The 20,288-nt window shown below is 36.4% G+C and overlaps 2 protein-coding genes across 7 annotated transcripts in view; one reads left to right on the top strand and one right to left on the bottom strand.

Moving 5' to 3' along the window:
• Positions 1 to 20,288, bottom strand: part of ctnnd2a (catenin (cadherin-associated protein), delta 2a) — a 218,493-nt gene that overhangs the window by 70,349 nt on the left and 127,856 nt on the right. For all 6 annotated transcript variants that reach the window (XM_028005386.1, XM_028005383.1, XM_028005385.1 and 3 more), the window contains exon 13: positions 7,890 to 8,022. In XM_028005386.1, coding sequence (XP_027861187.1) covers positions 7,890 to 8,022 — 133 coding nt within the window. The remainder of the gene's footprint in view (positions 1 to 7,889; positions 8,023 to 20,288) is intronic.
• Positions 2,050 to 4,228, top strand: LOC114136949 (arginine esterase-like). Its single transcript, XM_028005389.1, has 6 exons — positions 2,050 to 2,212; positions 2,365 to 2,554; positions 2,631 to 2,813; positions 2,966 to 3,027; positions 3,567 to 3,715; positions 3,818 to 4,228. Exons 1-6 carry the CDS (start codon positions 2,173 to 2,175, stop codon positions 3,962 to 3,964), a joined length of 771 nt encoding a protein of 256 aa, XP_027861190.1. The 5' UTR covers positions 2,050 to 2,172; the 3' UTR covers positions 3,965 to 4,228.

The following is a 20,288-nucleotide window of genomic DNA, read 5'->3' on the forward strand; positions in this document are numbered from 1 at the left end:
TTTCAAAGCAGACGTTTTGTTTGATCAGGGTCAAAGACAAAAGCGTAGGAGTTGCAAACATTTGAGTTTCCTAGACTCTTTGTCCTACAAATCAAGCACATTGAACATAGCAATCTACTTCCTAGTTATGATTTTCTGTCATATATTAAAATGTGTGACAATATAGCATTTAGATAAAACAACATAGAAACATCATTGCACACAGACAATTATTGAACTTGAGTGAAATATTTCTGATTTCATACACATACAAAATATTATAGTAAATGCTATGAAATTCCAATCACAAAGCAGATTAAGGTGAATATCTATCAAATACTATATAAAAAAACTTTGATAAAGTAAAAAAAAATCTATAATTTGTATTATTCTGCTAAATTTCTGTAATCTTTAAACAATTATTGGTCATTTGAAGAAATTCTGCACTATAAGGCTCTAGAAAGAATTTACTAGAAAAAAATGCTGTTCCTAGTGAAACAGTCATGAGAAGGCAAATCTGCAGAATGATTGCTGCAGAATATGCAAGAAAGAGCAGAACAAAGCATAAGAAATAGGGAAAAAAGCAGAACAAAGCTACAGTCATACATGGTAGAAATCTTTTGCTAAATAGTAAAATTTAAGATGTAGCATAATTCAGCAGAAGCAGAAATTTGTATAAAACCTGAAATATGTGGAAAAAGTTCAATTGTAAAATGTTTGAAAAAGTACAATAGTAACATTTAGCAAGATATAGAATAGTTCAGAAGAAGAAGCATAACATTTTGATATATGCATTGCTAAAATTGATTTAAGTGATTTATGATTCAGGACCCCAACTAAAACCCTACAGTCATTTGGTTAAATATAAAACAGGCTTTAATGCAGAAAATGATCAAATGTTACAGGTCATACAAATGGAACAGATACAGAGTTACATTCACAGTCTAGCACTGGGCCACACTCAGATCACCTTAGGGGTGACACCAAGTAAAGCAAAAATTGTAGTGCGAGTTCAGATTTATTTTCCCCTCATTCTGCTCCCTCTCCTTGACTGTTGCCAAAATTAAATGTTATTGGAGCAGATAAAATGGATAAAGAAAAGACAAAGAGTCGTTTTGTCCAAAACAAAGTGTTCCTTATAAATTTCTTGTAACATTTTGGTATAAAGTCACAAGATTCATAGTTTCTTTTAAAAAGGACATTTTAGTTCCATTAGTCTTTTTATTTTTCACAATGTAAAATCAGGGCTTTTTTCCATTTTTTTTTTATATGTATCTGCCGTATGTTTGTCCTTATTTTGATCTTTGTTAGCACATTAGCTCCACTTTATACCAAACTAACTTTTATATGTAATCATGTTTCTAATTAGTCAAATCACAGACTTTTAAATTTAACATTTGTACATTTTAATGTGTATTTTCTGTCATTTTGGAAATGCTGTGTTTTTGTTGCAAAAACTGAGAAAAGAAATCAGTTTTCAAAAGTAAAGTATTGAAATAATTTTTGTTTCACTCTACTGAATGAAATGTTGCTTTGTATTCAACAAATCATAACAAAACAAATTTGAACAGTCATATCTCCAACGATGACTTTGGAAAGCAAAAATACCTTTACTGTTCATTTAAAATATTTTTTGTGTTGTTGTAGTTGTACTTTTTAGCAGCATAAATTCCTAAACAGACTGCCACAAGCACATAACTTTATCCAAGAACAAAGTCCACTAGCATATTGGGATCTTGTTGAGTTTTAGCAAGACATTCACCAAAAAGCTGTTTACTGGAAATCTGGCAGTAGGTGCTTTGGTGAAGGTGAATCAGTCTCAGGTTTTGTCAAGTTGAGCTTATTAAATATTTTCATAATTCCAAAGGACATGAATTTCAGACAGTGGTAACTCTGCCATGTTTTATCCTTTTAATCAACCAAATTTTAGGAATCCTACAAATCCTCAGCTCACATCGCTCTGTACTTTGTCATGAAAACATTTGGACTGAAACTGACAGAGACAGAAATAAAAACTGTTAGACGTACAGAGAGCCTAGAGAACTGTGATTAACATGTTACGGGCGGCTCAGCCAGCCTGGCAGAGATCAGTGTCCATCCTGTGATTGGTGGCTTCCTGTCCAGCAGGAAGTTGTGAACAGAGTTCAAAAGCTGCTGCAGGACTGCAGCCATTCACAGGAAGCTGGACCAGCAATGGCTCTGCTGAAGGTTCTCCTGCTGCTACTGGGGCTGGGTGAGTCGAACACACTTTCACTGGCTCTAAATACTACGAATTATGTTGATCTGTGTTTTATTTATGTTTTTTTCATTATGCAGCTGTCATTTTGGTTCCTTATTTCTACTGTGTGGATTTACTTAGCTAACAACAGAAACTTTCATCTACAGGTGATGCAGTGAGCTCAGCGTCTCTGCAGAAGAGAGTCATTGGAGGTCAGAACTGTAGAGATGATGAGCGACACTATCATGTGATGGTCTATAGACATAATTATATAGACGAAAAATTTTGTGGAGGATCTCTGATCAGTGATCAGTGGGTTCTCACTGCAGCTCACTGCTGGGAGTACGCTCCAGGATGGTGAGTGAGGAAAAGCTTTACTGACAAATCACCAATAACTGACTGTTTCTTTAACAATTGTGTCTTTTTTGCCTAGGTTTAATGAGGTACATGTAGGAGTTCACCCTAAAAGTGCTACAAAGTTGATTTATACAATCGCTCAACGTGAGATATATAGAGACAGCAACGGTCGTGAACATGACATCATGCTTCTGAAGTTGCAGAGCAAAACAACAATCCAACCAATCAGACTGCCTGACTGTCCAGATACTCTCCTACTGTAAGTTTTATCTTCTCAAAACTAAAAACTTGGTTCTTGATCTGCCAGATGAGGCAAAGTTCATTCAGGAAAATGTTTAAGCTCTGGTCTCCCAGAATTAGTTGTCTTTCTTAATGTGACTTATTTTTAGTTTTGTTTTTCTTGTGTTTCAGCGACACCAAGGTTCAGTTTGCAGGTTATGGATCAACACAAGTTGGCTTTTTTAACAAAAGAAGTGAGATGAATGTTCATGTTTCTCATTGTGTTTGTTATTACCTCATGATGATTCAGATTATTCAAATCTGTTTTTAGACTCTCTGCTGAAGCTGAACTTAGCAAGTTAGTTAAAGTTTTGATCCTCAAAAACTCTGACATAAACAGCTTAAAGCTGATATAGGAAGTTCTGAGAAAACTGTGAGCTTAGCCTGAAAATTTGAACAAGCACACAAAGTGACCAGGGTGTACATGAGCACTGATTGACAGCGCCAAGGCCCTCCTCTTGGATCCGTTGGGTTGTTTTTGACTTGGAGTGGTGCATTTCTGCAGACAACTAGGACAACAGGGAGGAGGTGGTGGAGATCAAGCTTATCATAGATTATCCGTCTCATTTTAACCATGTGGACATAGTGGCAGTTTTGACACAAATGTAAAAAATACATTTTACACAAGTAACATACTGCAGTTTAATAACCACAGATAACAAGGTGATATCCTGAGCAAAATGTGTCAACTCTTAAACAGACCTTACATGTTTATGATGCTTTTCCTCTACAGTCTCACATCGCCCAGATGATCTTCAGTGCGCAGAGTTTAAGATTGCTAAACATGAAAAGTTGGAAAGGATACTGGCAAAAGACCAGGACTTTAGGTACCGTTTCCAGAAATGGTACAGTGTGAGAAGCTCCAAGAAGGACATGTCTCGGGTACGTCAGTCTTTAAACAATTTTCTGCACAAAATTTAGACATTATTTCTGTTTTACTGGATAACAACAGCATAACAACTAACAGCTTTCCTTCTGTGACAGGGCGACTCTGGTGGAGGAATTTTGTTCAAGAATAGGCTGTATGGCGTTTGTGTTTTCACTGGAGATGCATTGTATGCACTCAATGCACCAAATGCTTTCATGGACGTCTGTGCCTATAAGCAGTGGATAGATGACACAATTAAATAACCAAAAACCCTAGACAGCTAGGTGTTTGTATAGTGATTAAATGCTCCAGCATCATAAAATCACAAAGTTCACATTAATCTTTAAATTTCAATTTTCAGTTGATTCATTTTCTGACTTACAGCTGAATTATTTGGGGATTTAAGTTATTGTGTACATGTTAATCTGTGATAATATCTTATTTCTCAATAAGCAAAGGGGCTATTTGTAGTAATAAGTAATAATATCCACTGTCACATGGCTAGAAAATAAATGGCTGTTATCTGATGAGATTGTCTCTCTTGTGCTTATTTCTGGGTGTTAGTGAAGAAAATAACAGATTTTAAAATATTGAACACATATTGAACTGGCTGTTAAACTAACTTAGAATACATTAAAACTACTTCCAGAACAGGAAAATTAAAAATTGGAACATACTAAGAAAGTCCAGAGGATTCTTACTTTCTTATACTGATCTAGCAACCAAAAAAAAGGGATTACAACAAACTTAGAATCCAGAAAAAAATGCTTTAACAACTACTTTTTAGACTTTTATTTCAAAAAGTTGTTTAGGGTAAAAAAAAACCCTACTTTATAACTTTTACAATTGTAAATTGTAATTTTACAGTTGTAAATTGTAAAACATGCTTTATAGCAAGTTATACAGCAAAATATAACTTTTTGCTGTATAACTTAGATAATTCAGCAGAAGCAGAATTTTGTATACAACCTCAAATATTTGAAAAAGTTCAATAGTAAAATATTTGAAAAAGTTCAATAGTAAAATGTTTGAAAAAGTACAATGGTAAAATTCCACAATAGGATTACATTGTAAACCTGAAAACGTTCAAAAATCTGCGTAAAACTTAAATTGCAATTGTGGAAAAACTGTAAGAGACATTCAAAAGCCAAATCATTTGAAGATAGTTTACAGTCTCGTGACTTGTTGAAAAGTTTGAGTTTCTATGTTGACTGAATCTAGACCTAAGTAGTAACCAGTGAAAAAGCAGAAGATTTTAGCAGAATTTTGTACAATTTCAATGTATTTCAATGTGACTGAAATTTGCACAAAAGCGCAAATATTTCAAAAAGTACAATAGTAAAATTTAGTAAAAGATATAGAAGAACGTTTAATATATAAATCTGTAAAATTGGTTAAAGTTAGCAGAAGTAGTTAAAGACCAAAAAACATAAACAGGATCTTAATGCATGAGAATGCAGTAAAGCATTCTCACTGAAAATGTATGACTATACAGTCGGTTGTAGGTTTAATGATATTTAACAGGAATCATATAAAATACTCAGAGTTCAGTTTTGGGTTCAGTCTTTTGCGAAAATGCTTTCAAAGTCAACTGAGACAAGGTGTGTTAAAACTCAATTTATCTGAACAAACCGCTCGAGTTTTTCTAATCTAGGTAATCAATGGAAGTTCTCTATGTTAAATTGTTGCCAGCAGCAAGGACCACAACCATTGTCTTTCTCTTGAACAGAGAAAAAAGAAGAGAATTATCACTAAAATGAACACGGTGTGATTTTTTTTGTTCAAATTGCAGGTAAGAAGCAGGCCATTTAGAATAGGTGTGGTCACATGTTCAGTTAAACTTGCGATTCAGTCTTAACCATCCCACAAATGACCTGTACAAACAAACGTGTACAGGCCATTTGTGTCTACTGTACAGTACACAGGGATTTTGTTCGACTTTACCTCAGAAAGTATCTCATGTCCTAACCTTTTATACGAAATTGCTCAAAGAAAATGACATAAATTTTGAATCTTTAATCCTGGTTAAAATCTTGACAATAGGTCTAGATTCAGTCATAAGGGGCATATTTAGAAACATCTAAATATGCATCAAAGCATCAAATATTACAAATTATATTTCACTGCATCTGCTGAACCTACACCAAGTTGAGGTGTAGGTTATTTCTGAAAATGTATTTTAAGACATACATCTTAATCTTGTTATATATATGTAAACTCAGAGATTAAAAGCTTAAAGTTAAAACAGTAATTGGAATAGTTTACTTTCAGGGTAAAGTTTGCTTTTGTAAACCAAATAATTTTCACTGACATCACAGCATAGATATATGTTCTTGTAGCCACTCACTGGATGGATCTTTAACCAAATTAATATCCCATATCTAGCTTGGCACTCATTAGTCAATGTGATTTTTTAAATTAATGTCTGTTAACGAGATGAGTGAACCTGAATGCTCAACATGGTGAAGGTCTGTGACAAGTTATCTGTTTTTTTTTGTTTTTTTAATCAACATGCACCAAATACTGCAGTGTACAGATTCAATGCGTGTGATTCATACTAAAAGATTTCTCATCTTTTACAAATATGGTTAATAGCACTGTTTCCTCTTAATATATTGGTACACAAAAGTCATTTAAACAATTTGCATTAAATACTTGAATTCCGGCAGTAATTACATCAATTAAAAAAATAAATAAAAAATACTTGTGTTTCTTTCAGAGTAGCAAGGAACAGTGTGTGGGAGTGCAATGAAATGTGATGCATTAAAAGTGATTACATTTTTGTACCTGAAAATGTCTGTGGATGTGTGTAGGTGGGCAGTAGTAACTAGTAATTGAATTGAAACTATGCCTTCCAATTTATATGTTCAAGTTTGTTTCATTCATCAAAGGTTTAAACTTATTTTTCACTGGTTTTAAATATAACCACTATATCAAATGTGAATCTAGAGTCTCTTTAATGCTTATTTACAACTGAAACTGGTTATTTACACATACACAGTACCAAACAAAACTATCTGACATCACACAGAGCATTTTTAACACTTTCTTTAAACTCTGAAGTTTAAAATTAATATGCCTTCAAACATTTTGCAAAAGCACAGACAAAGATGTTAAGCCTTTGTAAGAGACAACATTTCAAGACAATTAGCTTTAAGTAAAAGGATAGCGACCCTAAATCTACCACCAAATTGGTTATACAGTGACTTAAGAACAGAAAAGGGAATGTTTTTGCAGAGACCCAAATCTCAAGAACAGAAAACTTATGAACAGTGTGGAAAAGAGATGTGAATACCTGACTTGTCTAAAAGGTTTACCAGAACCAAAGATCAGATTATTGTGAGACTTCTCAGAAGTTATCTCCCTTTTTTGCTGTCATTTAGGAAACAGAACTAATTTTGCTTCCTCTAACAGACTTAAATTGGAAATTCTTTTGTCAGATTTTCAAGTCTAACACTGAGAAAAAAGCTTGCATCTCCTTTTTTTGCATATCTGTTTTCAGTTGTACATGCACAGCTTCAAATAACCATATGTAAAAGTTTATAAAGTCAGTGCAGCACACAATAGATTAGTGTGGTGCACCAATTTATTTTTAATGACATAGGCATTCTTCTCAAAAATATCTTTTATATACTTAGAAAAAAGGCATCAATAACCCTCCCTACATTTACTGGTGAATCAAATGTTTGAGGCAGAATAAGAGGGATAATAATGTGCTAAGTGTATATTAAGAAGTAACAGAGGTTGGAGAGCTAGAGATCTGAAATTTAGAGAATTTGAATGAGGCAGTATGATTAGTTTTTAGCACCTCCAGTTTTATTAAAGGCTGTTTTAAAGAATATTAAAGAAATTGCTTCTGGGAGACAAGCCACCAGCTCTAGATTCAATTGAACCTTATTGTTTCAATATATCCAGTTCAGTAAAATGTACATTTTCAGCATGGAAATTGTGTTAAGTGTTATTATGTAGAACATCACTAGAGAATTGACTGGTGAATAATAAACCTCCAATGCTTTTTCTATGTAATCTTTAGAAGACAGCATTCCCTTGTTTTCTTGTCAACAGATTTTCATGTTTGTTTTTTTTATCATTCATTTTAGATTTCCTGTCTATGCAGCATCAGTTATCAAAACTTCACCAAAAACTAAAAGACAACAAGCGCACACACGTCCGACAAAACTAGCATACCTCAGCTTTAATCTTGTTGTCTCCGAAGCACAGATGCTGCAGGTAAGCTGCAGCATTGGACTGCACCGATGGGAACTGGTGTTGTAACATCTGGATCACCTCTGGCAGCTCCGGATCTCTCCACCCAAACTCTCTGCGGAGCAACAGACAGAGGCACTTTGATTTCTTTAGCACATTAACAAGGCATCCAGCTGAAACACAAGAGATTACCTGAGACAGGTCCAAGTGATTCACAGATTTTCCTCCCAACATCACAAAAGCTGGAGACTCAGCTATTCACTCCCATGTTCACACAGCACACACAAGGAGACTCAGGAAATCAAAAAGAAAAAATAAAATCTCTATTCCTCTCTTTAGTCAAACAAATGCAGAGTGCTTTAAAGAAAGCAACGCAGTGGGACTTAAATCACAGACATTACTTGATGAATGAGCAGTCTACCAAAACACGCTCATTTCCATCCGACACACAGGAGATGATAGATAAAACAATGAGCCCAGCAGGTTAAACAAGTAGCGACTTCAACAGTTAGAAATAAATGGTAAGGAAAAAAATTGAATTAAAAGAAAAAAAAACTCATGCCGTTTCCTCAGCTCCATCTTAGATCAAAGATGAGGACTTCATTCAAAAAGGCCTCAGAACCCTAAAAACATGCATGATAATTTTCTGACTCATATTCGCTTCTGGAACACGAATGTAAAACTCATTTGATGTGTTAAGCAAGAAGAAACAAGTGGGCTAGTCAAGAACATAATTATGTACACTGCTTTAAGAAAAAAAAAAACATTGGTGAACTACCTCCGAACTACAAAAGGAATAAGCTAATTGTCGCCTGTGTAATTAAAAATGTATTGTTATATAAGCAAGAACCAAACAACAACAAAAAATGCACAGCACAGTATTACAGCTGCTAGAAGACTGTCTGCTGAGGGGGCAGGTTGAGTTATGTTCTGTACTTTCAGCCATTAGAAGTTTACACATCTCTGAACACAGTGGACAAAGTGAAATAAATGTTTCGTCCCTTGGTAGTACTCAGGAAATTGCCTGCTTTATTGTGTTATCCTGTGCTAATAATTGTTTTGCTACAGGCCCCTAAATGAGGAAATTATAAGTGTGCGCACACACACACACATGGCAGTGTTACCTCCACATAGTGTAATATTTTCTCCAATAACTACTCTGCCCATTGGTCACTACTTTTAAAGTGATTTGAAAACATAAATAATAATAAAACATAAAAAAAAAACTTATGTTGAAACTTCACAGCCCTCATCGATTGAAGTGTTTGAGGATTGATTTTGCAGTTTCTGCCTTGGTGGTTACAGTTCTGTGACAAAATGTGGGCTCTGTAATTCCCATCAAGCTGTAATGATTTGTTTTACCCCCAAGCCCAGCTCACCCAAACATGAAAAAAAAGGGCGATCTGACCTGCCTAGAGAGTGAAAATTGATGGGGTAAAGGACGATGTGAAACTTTGCATCCAGGGGGAAAATAAAGCCCCGGCGCTCTCATTTCTGGCGGATCAAGCGAGTGCGGTTTATGAAATGTCTGCAAAAAGCGGCACATTCACAGGGAGTAAACATGGCTCTCAAAGATAAAGCAAGCTCCAGTGTGGACAGCTCTTTATCTGCCAAATGATAAGTGTTCTTTCAGCATGAAAACACGACTGAAGGAGAGTGAGAGAGGAGGTGGAGGGATTCCCAAGGCGTTTAAGGGATTTAGGAGGAGAGACCCTCAAACAGGTCTCCTTAAATCACAGAGCCAGATAACATCAGGGCAGGTTGTTTGTTTATGTGTGTGTGATGGGTGTGTAGCAAGTTTAAAACAGCATCATTATGTGTGGTTTTTTTTGTGGGCATAGTTGTATCAGTGCCCATTGGTGTCTGCTGTACTTTGTGTGTGTTTGTGTATTTGCAGATCTATTTATATTCATTTGTGTCTTGACTTAAGAGAATGCAACCATAGGGAGATGTGCTGATGTGTACTGCTGTTGGGGTGTGTTTGTGTGTGCGTGTCATCCATCCCCTACAGCCTTTCAGCTCTGTCAGTGTAGTTAATAGAAAGCAGAGTGATCTGCTGATAAGATAAGCATCATGGCTCGCCATTAATTAAAAACCCCTGGTAGGGATAGAGATGGCAAGCGGGGAAGAGCAGAGGAAAGGAAAAGAGAGTGAAACACAGAGGGAGAATTAGAAAGAGAGAGTTGATGCAAGTACCAGAGCGTTCAGGGGTTCATCTGGCAAGAGGAAGCTGACAGGAAGGGGTATATAAAAAAAAAAGAAACTAACCCTCAAACAAGAGGCCTGTCATGCTTGCACAGGTGCCAATAAAAACAGTAGCATCGGTTTATGCAAACCCAGGTGATATGCCACTGATATGAAACAGCAGCAGGCAAAAAAAAAAAAAAAAGCCAGCAAAGAGCAACAATTGCATAAAACATAGTTGTGAAAAAGGTTTGGGACAAACATTTCAGATTACTTCTGAGAAATCTGCATCTCAATGCATTGCTTCCTGTGTGGCACATTCTTTATATAACTTTATCATCTTGTAGTATATGCTTCGAGTTCTCAATAGACTAGTGGGAACGAAAATGAAGTCAGCCTCTGATGCCGCACAGAGCTCCGTGTTCCCGGTGAGATGGGTATGTTTGCAGTTTCTCGAGGCGTGCGGAGGCGTGATGCAGCAAAATACTTTAGTAAAAAAAGAAAAACTTTAGGTGTGGCAGAAGAGCAGTCTTACAGAACAAGTAGAAAAGGCAGGTGGCAAGGGAGGACGGTATGGGAGAAAGGGTGGAGCTAGAAACAGAGTGATGGAACTGGCACAAAGTGAATAAGATTCTATGAGTCTTAGGCTTTTTCAGGTCAATACACAACACTTAGAGAACGAAGGATGGAAAAGGGTATTACAGAGATTAGAAAGTTAAGGTTTTTAAACAATCATTGCTGTCCAGGATTTTGAAACAGAATTTATACGTCTCTCTTTTCAAAACCAATCTTCAAAACTCTTGCACTACTTCATTATTTGGCAGACAGTTGAATGTAACTCTGAAACATCATTGTGTCCTTTGATGGGGGCACATCACCGGACAAAATTATCAGCCAAAACATTAAAGAAGAGCTTCTTCCAGCGGAATAAAAGTTTTATGTCGACAATGTGGAGTAAATGTGTTTTGAGTCAATAAATATGACCAGAAAGTGTTTTGGAGATTTTACAGCTTTTAAAATGAAACAGCATAAAGCATGTATTTTAGGAGAAACCATTACACCCATCGCCCGATTGTGTATTAGTTTTTCATTTTAGTGAAATTATAAGACATGATGCCATAAGAATGTAACACTCCTCACATCGCCTTCCTATAGATTTGACAGTGCAGCATTTGACACAATTAGATCACCAGATAAATCAAGCAGCATAGTAAATATAAAACACACTACCTATATCGACAAAAAACAAAACTCAAATTTAGGTAATAGTATAATGGAAAAACCTTGAAAGTATTAAAATGTGTGAAACTGTGAAAACAACTGCTTGGCAAACAGTTCATGGCTATTCATGAGTTCCTAGACTCAACTCCTGATATCTACTGTTGGTCTATTATCTGTAATTATCTCTGCACCGCCCCTTGTGAGACACACGTCTGTGTTTAACACAGCTAACTTTTAGCAACCCTGGCTAATGTTAGCCTAGCATTAAAGCACAAAATCTGTTGGAGCAGGATGCAAGTTTTCTGAAGACTGACAGAATACGTCTCAATGCAGACAGTGCTGTGTGTTTTGAAACAAATCATGAAAAGGAAGAATTATAGAGCCTGCAGAATCCTGAACATCACTGGTGAGTGAGTTAAATGTAATACTGGTGAAATCTAATGTGATGCTTTATTACACTGTAAAGTCAAAGCATTTTTAGGCATGTAAATGTCATCATATTTCATTAACGTCAATAAATACCAGACAAGGTACTCGGATTCGTGTTGGAGTCAAAAATCCCACGTTGGAACTTTTCTAATGCTGTTGTTGCTCAGTAAACAAATAGCTGCAGTAGCATGACAAATTAGATCACTACACAAGTAATAGGTTCATCTTCAGGACACGTACACAAAGTATTACACTGATTTGACCGTTACAAATATCTCCACTGCTTCTCAGAATAAAACAAATACCAAAGGTTGTAGCCAATATATGAAAGTAAAGAATTTTGCCCAACAGATACAGCTGTTAAGCTTTATCTATTAATTAAAATATTTAAGTACTTTTGTAAATTAATGAATGGTTTTGAAAATTCAACGAGGACCAAGAATGTAGATGTTTCAACAGGATAAATAATAATGCTATGTGTTCTACATAGCAACACTCTACATAGCGAGTGTTGCTATGTAGAGCAACACTTGCTCTTATCCCTCTTTTTTCCCCCACCTAATATGATGCATGATAGTAAATCACATTTTAAACATTAATCATTTAGGTCTCTGAGGCCCATTCACATCCATCAACACTGACCACAATGAATCTGACTGACAGCTCCACACAGGAAGCCTGTCCCGCTGGCCTTAATCTGATTGGACAAGGCCTGTCATGTCTGTTAACTGATTGGAGGGTCAGGGATGGGCAGCATCGCAGTGTGCATGCCAAAGTAGAAACTAATTAACACCAAAGCATTAATCTTTATAAATGTTGAACTGAGAAGATAGAAAACATAAGAAAGCAGAGGGAGGTAAGACAAAAATAGTTCTTTGTAAAATTCATTTCTATTTATGATATATATATATCTCTCTCTATATATATATAGATATATATATATATACACACACAGTATATACACTCTTTACATCTTGCATTTAGAAGGCTCCTTTTCTCAGGTAAAGTAAATTGTGGAGTTCAAGTCAATAATAACATTTCACCAATTCAACAGATAAACAGTATAAATAAATTGCAGAGGAAGATGCCCAAATAGTAGCCCTAAGTGTTTTTCAGCTCTGTGTAATTAAAAGTGCATATTAATTAAGATGCTATCCAGTGAAGGAAACAAGCCCCGTCAATGTCCCCTACTGGCAAATGCTTGAGAATATACGTAGTTGCCAAACACCTACTTGGGATTAGGTAAAAGTGCAACTCAACTCAGCAATAAGTTTAATTGGGGAAAGAGTTTGAACTGTTAGATCTGTACTGAATGAAACACAGCTTGAGATGTACAAAAAGCAGATTGTCCAAAGGCAGAAATACAAGTGAGGACAATAAACAGTGATCTGATGCCTTTTGCTAAAGTGTGATTTTGACCCATTTTGTTCCACAAAATCTGTCTTTAAACCTTAAAGGTTCTGGGTGCCACTTCTATTCACTTACATCCTAAGTTATTCCATGATTATTCAAGTAGATCCCACAGGTGATCGACTTCCAGATAACTCCAAGGTTGTCATCTGGATAGTCACAATTGTATAAATGGGGGGGGGGGAAACTATCGTAATTAGTGTGTTTTGCAACATTACAACCCTTTTTTGTCATATGTTTGCTTTAACAATCGCATGGAGATGGATGACATAAGTGGGTGAAAAAAACAAGAAGGAAAGAAGGTTGAAAGTATACAAAGAGGGAAGGGTTGAAGTTAACACATAAGGAAGTTAGGAAGGGAGGATATATGGGTACAAGGAAGGAAAGTAGTACACAATAAATAGAGGGGAAGACAAGAAAGAAAGGGAAGAAATGTCACAATTAACAAAAGGAAGGAAAAAATAAGGAAAGACAACAAGGACAAAAAGAAGCAAAGCGACCAAGAAGACATAAGACTACTTTGAAATTAAAGTAGGACATAAGGAAGGATGGACACAATGGAGGGGAAAGGAAATACAGAAGGAAGTGTACAAAGGAGGAAGGAAAAATGTGTAAGGAAGAAAGTGCATGACTGCAGGAAGAAAGGTGGAATAGATGCATATAAGGAAGGAAGGAAGGACACATAGATAGAAGAAAAGAGGTGAGGGACACTGGGAATAATGTCTTAATTTTTTGTTCATACTTTTGTTTTTTCCATCTAGATCTGGAATTTACTTAAATAAAATTCCAGACTTTTCAAAATTGCATAGCAACCCTCCCGTCATGAATTTAAAAATAATGTTTTATCCCGCTGCATCCTTATAACCTTTGAGAGGTGAGGTGGACGAAACTGCCTAATTAGTTTCTTAGGCATTATTAGCCGAGATAAAACAGGCATATTTTAGGTTACTGAGGACATAGTGTGTGTATTTTGCTGTTTTTTCCCCCTTTGATTTAAACTTTTGAAATTAAGTTGTTTTGAAATTTATTTATTTGATTTTTTCTAAATTTATGTATCTGCCTTCATTTTATGCTTCAGGCCAAACAGCCAGGTCAAAACAAGATCCAACAAAGTCACTGCTAATTACAGCTGCACAAACCAGTGTGTCTCCTCACCCTGCTGTGATTTGACTCAAAAATACATCATGCTGCTTTTTATGCATGCCCTGCCATAGCAAGCAGAGGCCATACAACTCCTCATTAAGTAAATACAGAGGCCTTGCAAATTATTTAAAAGTAGTAAGTTTCAAGTTCATATTAAAAAAAGTTAAACATGCCCTCAAATGTTACAAATAAATATGACAAAGGACTATAATGTCAACCAAGCTGGGTTTTCCGAGTTGCTGTGTCCAAAGAACCTTTTCGCAATATTGGATGTTTGCCCAAGTTCAGTTTAAAATAAATCTCAGAGTGGCGCTCTGCAGACTCTGCAAGCAGCAAACAAAGAGCGTAGCACAGCCTCAGTTATAGAAGATCAACGAAATAAGGAGGAGAAGGTGGAGGGATGAATGTGGTGCTCGTAATAGCTGGGCAGACAAATGGATAGACAGAAATGGGTGGAGGAAACCTGGGATGAAATCCATCCCGAAATAAACAGTGGACAACAATCTGAGTCAGCGACAATGAAAACACTTCATCTTCTGTCACCGTCCTCTTCCCACACGTCTTACCTACTGCTGCTCTGTAAATGATGGGCAGATGGAAATGATTTAGGTGATCACACATCAACTCCTTCATTTGGACAAAGCAAGGCGAGTTGTTTGCTCAATACAGGTTAAGCACAAAAAGTAAAGCGCAAAATCAGATGCTGGCGAAGTAAATATAAAGCAAAGAAGTTGAGAGGAGAAATAAAGAATGAAGTGGATCCCTTAGCTCATCTATAACACACTGGAAGCTTCCTGTGACTTTCCACACCCTCCGCTCTTCCATTTGTCTGCTCATACCACCTCACTGTTTGTCACTTTCTCTCCGCCCCTCCCTGTCTGGACTTCTGTTTTGTTTTTTTATTTTTTTGTTCCACTCACTGCTCTGAGCAACCACACAGACGAAGAGAGAGAAGAAAAAAAATCAATATGCGTTCTCTGTGGCATTTTCCAACTGGGTATAAGAGGCTCAGGAGGTTGAATAAAAGCAAAGAAAGGATTTAGTGAGTAGAATGAGAGGTGTTGAATGAGACTTGCGTGGAATGGAACAGAAAGAGGAAGCAAAGGGAAGAGCTGATGAAGAACAGAATTTAAGCAAGCGTTATTAAGTCTTTGTTCCCAGTGATAAGGTTGGCAGCAAGGTGCTATAGTTGATAACTGTCATCTCAAAGCAAGCAGGCGCCACTACAGATCCTGTCTGAATATAGTATGGTTCCTCTTTTAGATACATTTACCAGTATAGTTCATATTTGTCACAATACTAATACTGATGTTCAAATCACATTAAAACTGAATGCTTTCAAGTTCGCTAGTTAAGCGCAAGTCTGCAGTCCCTACACAAACTAGTTCTTGTTTGTCTTTTTAAAATCAGAAAAAGCCTCTAATAACATATTGATCATAGCGTCATGCATTATTTGTTATGTCATTGACTAGTATTTGCAGTCTGGCCTTTGCCAGCTTATTCAAATCCAATTAATTTTTTTTCCTGTTCTTTTTGCTGACATAAATTTCATTGTAATGCAGACAAACTCAATCTTTTTTCTCATACACATTGTCATGTTTTACTTTTCAGAAAGCAAGTGAGAGCAATTGTAATACTTTGCCAATAGAAATAACATGTTGAAGCACTATAAGGTTACTGTCCCTCCAAATCTGTTAAAACACAATTTTAAAAATTTTATTGTTTGTCAGTAGCTTGAAGTCCAACTCTGTGATGTTATTTTGGTTATAACTAACACTATGATTGGCTAATTACTTGGTCATCACAAAGTAAAGTGTTTGCCAATTGATATGGTGCAAACTCTCCCTCCTCGTCTGCATCAGACAGAAATTAGGTGCAACTTACATAGTTAGGGCACAAGACTTCAATTTATGTATTATGAGGCCCAGATCAATCAAATTCATCATGTAAAGAAAAACTCCAACATTACACGTGAAGATTTCCAATAAGTTAAAGGAATGCATCCATTTCAACCCATGGATACTCAATACATATTTTAAATTATTTTCGGAGCTAATGCCAATAAAAAAGCCCACAAGAACAGATAAACTATTTTACTTAAAGTGGAAAGAGCATGAACAAGCTGAAATTTCATACTTCTTCTGCAACTCTTGTGAAGTGTCCTTTTTTTTCAAAGGAGTTATAATAAGTTAAGAATAAAAAGAAATAGAAATACAATACAAAAGGTATGAAATAAAACTATAACTCAGTTATCATAAGACTGTGATAAAGTCTATAAAGCCAGATTTTTCTGTAATATTAGATTTGCAGTTTTAATGATATCAGAGTTTTCTTGCTTTTCTCACAAAACAGAAACAACAACAACAACAAAAAACCACGTAAACCCTGCACTTTATTTGTGTGTATGCATGTAGGCGTGTGTGTGTATAATTGTGTATATATAAGGCTGCCAGTGCTGGGACTGGTCAAGGGGGAAACATTAGTGTGCAGTAACATGGAGCGATTTGCCAACCTAAGGAAAACACAAGCACCAGCCCAAATCTTTGCAATTAGCTGAACACACAGAATTGAAGGACTAATCGAAAAGGACATTAAGCTGACAGACAGGTGTTCATTAATATACACATACCCCGTATAAGTGCAAACATGCACTTACACAGCCTATGGAATTTATTAACACACTGCAGCAAAGCACTAATCATGTGCACACATATGCGCACAACTGCAAGCCCTGGCAAATAGTGTTTGTATTGGAACCACGCAAACGTACGCTCTCCTATATACAAACACACATGCATTCAAAGAGCTATTATCCAGCATTTGCTGATCATTAATTTTCAGCCAAGTGGCACTGTTCGCCGATTGCACAGCGTAATTACTGGATGCTTGCACAACCAAACAATGGGCTGGTGAAATATACTCTCAAGTCATTATTTGGAAGGGTCAAAAAAAAAAAGACACTGAGGTTATCTAAACCATTACACTGTATCACACTATATGCTAATTAAAACTGAAAAATAGGAGGAACAACGTAGTTACAACCATCAAGAATGAAAACCTGTTATGTTGACCAGAAAGGAAAAAATAAATCCTTTGACTTTTAAGTGAATAGTATTCGTTACCAGTATGAAATGAACAATTTCAAAGGAGAAAGATGTTTCTTTTTGAACATCAAAACAGTTGTGTGACTTCAACAACATGAAATTAAACAAATCACAGTTGAACTTTGTAACAAAAAGTGGTTTGGAATTAAATTACAACGTGCTCATTCCTCCTAGTCCCTTCACTGATTGGCTTGCAAAGACCCACATGCAGAGGAGGCTGCTGCGAATAAGTAGCCTGGTTACGACAGTAAAGATGGGAGTGGTAATGATTTACACTAGTTAGAGTCTTCTTTTTCTTTCTGCATATTTGCACCAATTTTATCCTTGAAAATTGTATCACAAGACGACTGTGAGAAGCTGATTTTCATTGTTCTATTCTCACAAATTCTAAAGTGACTAAATCAAGTTTCCTTTAGACCAGGATGAGTCTTTAAACTAATCACATATCAGGGAACAATTATGACAAAAATGACCAATCAAATCCCCATCTTATACACTCACTCAATCAGACTGCATGACCTAGTTTAAGACGACAAATGAAGAGAAGATTGCTAAGAAATTACTAACCCACTGTCCGTTGATTCGGAAGCTTGTACAATCATCTGACCTGGCCGTTGAGTGGCAAACAAAAAAAGGTGAGCTATTTCATTGTGACAATGCTAATGAGCATTTCCAGCCAATAAAGATGTGTGTGTCTCTGTCCACCAAATGCTCCCTCAGGCCTCATCACTAATGAAGGTTCTACAGTGTCAGCATGTGCCCATGTACGTCACGCACGCACAAATTATCCAGAATTATTCTGTCAAGCAAATATCACAGTGATAAGGTCAGACGCGATATTAGCACCGTCTCTGTGTGTGCGTTTGTGTATTCGCACGTATGAATATCGTTCACTAAATGTTAAACGTACAATACTGAAGCAGACAAGTATGACAGAGGTGAGGAACCTACATTTACATTAGACAAGTAAATCTTACACAACACACAGAGCTTCTACCCTTCTCTAGCCTATATTTCATGAAATTTGACTTGTCAGTGTTTTGCACAATCTTGCTTGAAACAGGCCCAAAGACAAACGACAATAAACATAGACCTCTGGCTTGTCTGCTGCCTTGGCAGAATAATAACAATGGAAGGATAAAGATGAAGTGGAAACAGATAGCTGGCCGAGACTGACATTTACACCACATTAGCAGCTCGGCAGCTTAAGTGTTCCATTTCCTGTGGGTCGAACATTACATCCATTCAGGCAAAGGAATCAGTGTTAAACTTGAGTCCAAGACACAATCACTTTGATTACATCCTAAAATGGAAGAAAATAGTTTCAAAGTGCTTTGAGGTTGCATTTTTCAATCGAACTAAAATAAAAACTTACATTTGTTCTGACATTGATGACTGGGAAATACACATGTAAAATTACAATCATCAACTTCTGAAAACAAGTTTCATTTCAAAGGAGGTTTTCATCCCGTGCTTAGTTTTTTGTATATTTGTAAATTATTGACAGACACGACAACAGCTAAGTGGTTTTAATTCTTAACACTACAACAAAACATAATGTGAGTATTCACTACTTAAAGCCTCAAAGTGTTGTCATTTTAGCACTGCTCTGAAATCTCACAAGAGATAAGGTGTTGAAGGAATTGTGGCGCAAACATGAGCAATAGTTTAAAGTTTCACTGACAAAATTGCAAATAAACAGAAGGGCGAGAGAGAAATTGCCTAGAAAGCAATGTAATTTTTAGTTTGTTCTTTTCCATATAAAGAATGTTTGGAAAGCTTTCACAGACTATCTTCTGGCAGAAGATAAAAGTTGTGGCAAGTTATGCTTAAAATGGATGGAAACTCTACTTCAACTTAACAGATCATTTTGACTGGGATGCCTACTGCCAGTCAAAGGAGATGTCTGACACAAACCCTAATCTTTCTGGAGAAAAATGCTCCTCTAAGTGCTGGGAGACCTGCCGAGGACTGTGGGCTGAGTAGGGTTAATTTCATGAGGTAAATTTCACTCTCCTTAGACTGCTACTCATCACACTCCTCATCCTCTCTTCAATTCGAAGAGCTCTTCTTCCGTATGCACTTGCTGAAATAAATAGCCATGACCATGAGTCTTGACAACTCCCTTCAAATAACAAGTAACAGAACAACATTAATCCCTGCCCAGCAGTTGCTTTATACCCAAGGCTGTACTTACAAAGATTAATAGTCAGATTTGATACGATCCACTGTGACTTCTTTTGTGGATATTAAATTGCATCCCTACCAATACCAGTGTCATTTAGTGGAAATACAAAAGAAATGCAAGGACTATATGTGAAGAAGCGGAACACTTATAGCAATCCCTCAGTTGTAAATGCCAATACACGGTTGGCTTCTTTAATTAAGTTTCTTTGTATAGCACCAATTCACAACAAATGTCATCCCAAGCCACCATGCAAAAAAGGGGGTCTTTGCAGAGATGTACAGTAGTTTTCATCTCTTCCTCATCTACCTCATTACCCTAATCCATCTTCCCATACTTCCTACACAATAATTTTGTGTTCACCGGCATCTTATTCTAGGTTCCATTGGGGGTCCCACGTTTTCTAAGCAAAAGTCATTTCTCTGAGAACAGTCATCCATAAAGAGTCTCCTCTTCCTGATCCTCCAACAAGTCTCCCCAGATAACTCAGCAATACATCCTATGTGACTCATCTCCAATCATCTTGGTTCATTAAACCTTTAATTCCAATTCTTTCTAACATGATAAAATTCTTTCATATGATAAAAATAAAAATAAAAACAACAAAATTCCAGGACTCTGGTGTAGGAATACTTTCCATGATAAAAAGTAAGAGCTTCAGTAACCTAGTGGCTTCATTTAAGAGAGAATCACACTAACCATATA

Source organism: Xiphophorus couchianus, chromosome 21, assembly GCF_001444195.1.
Source record: "Xiphophorus couchianus chromosome 21, X_couchianus-1.0, whole genome shotgun sequence".
Lineage (NCBI taxonomy): Eukaryota > Metazoa > Chordata > Actinopteri > Cyprinodontiformes > Poeciliidae > Xiphophorus > Xiphophorus couchianus.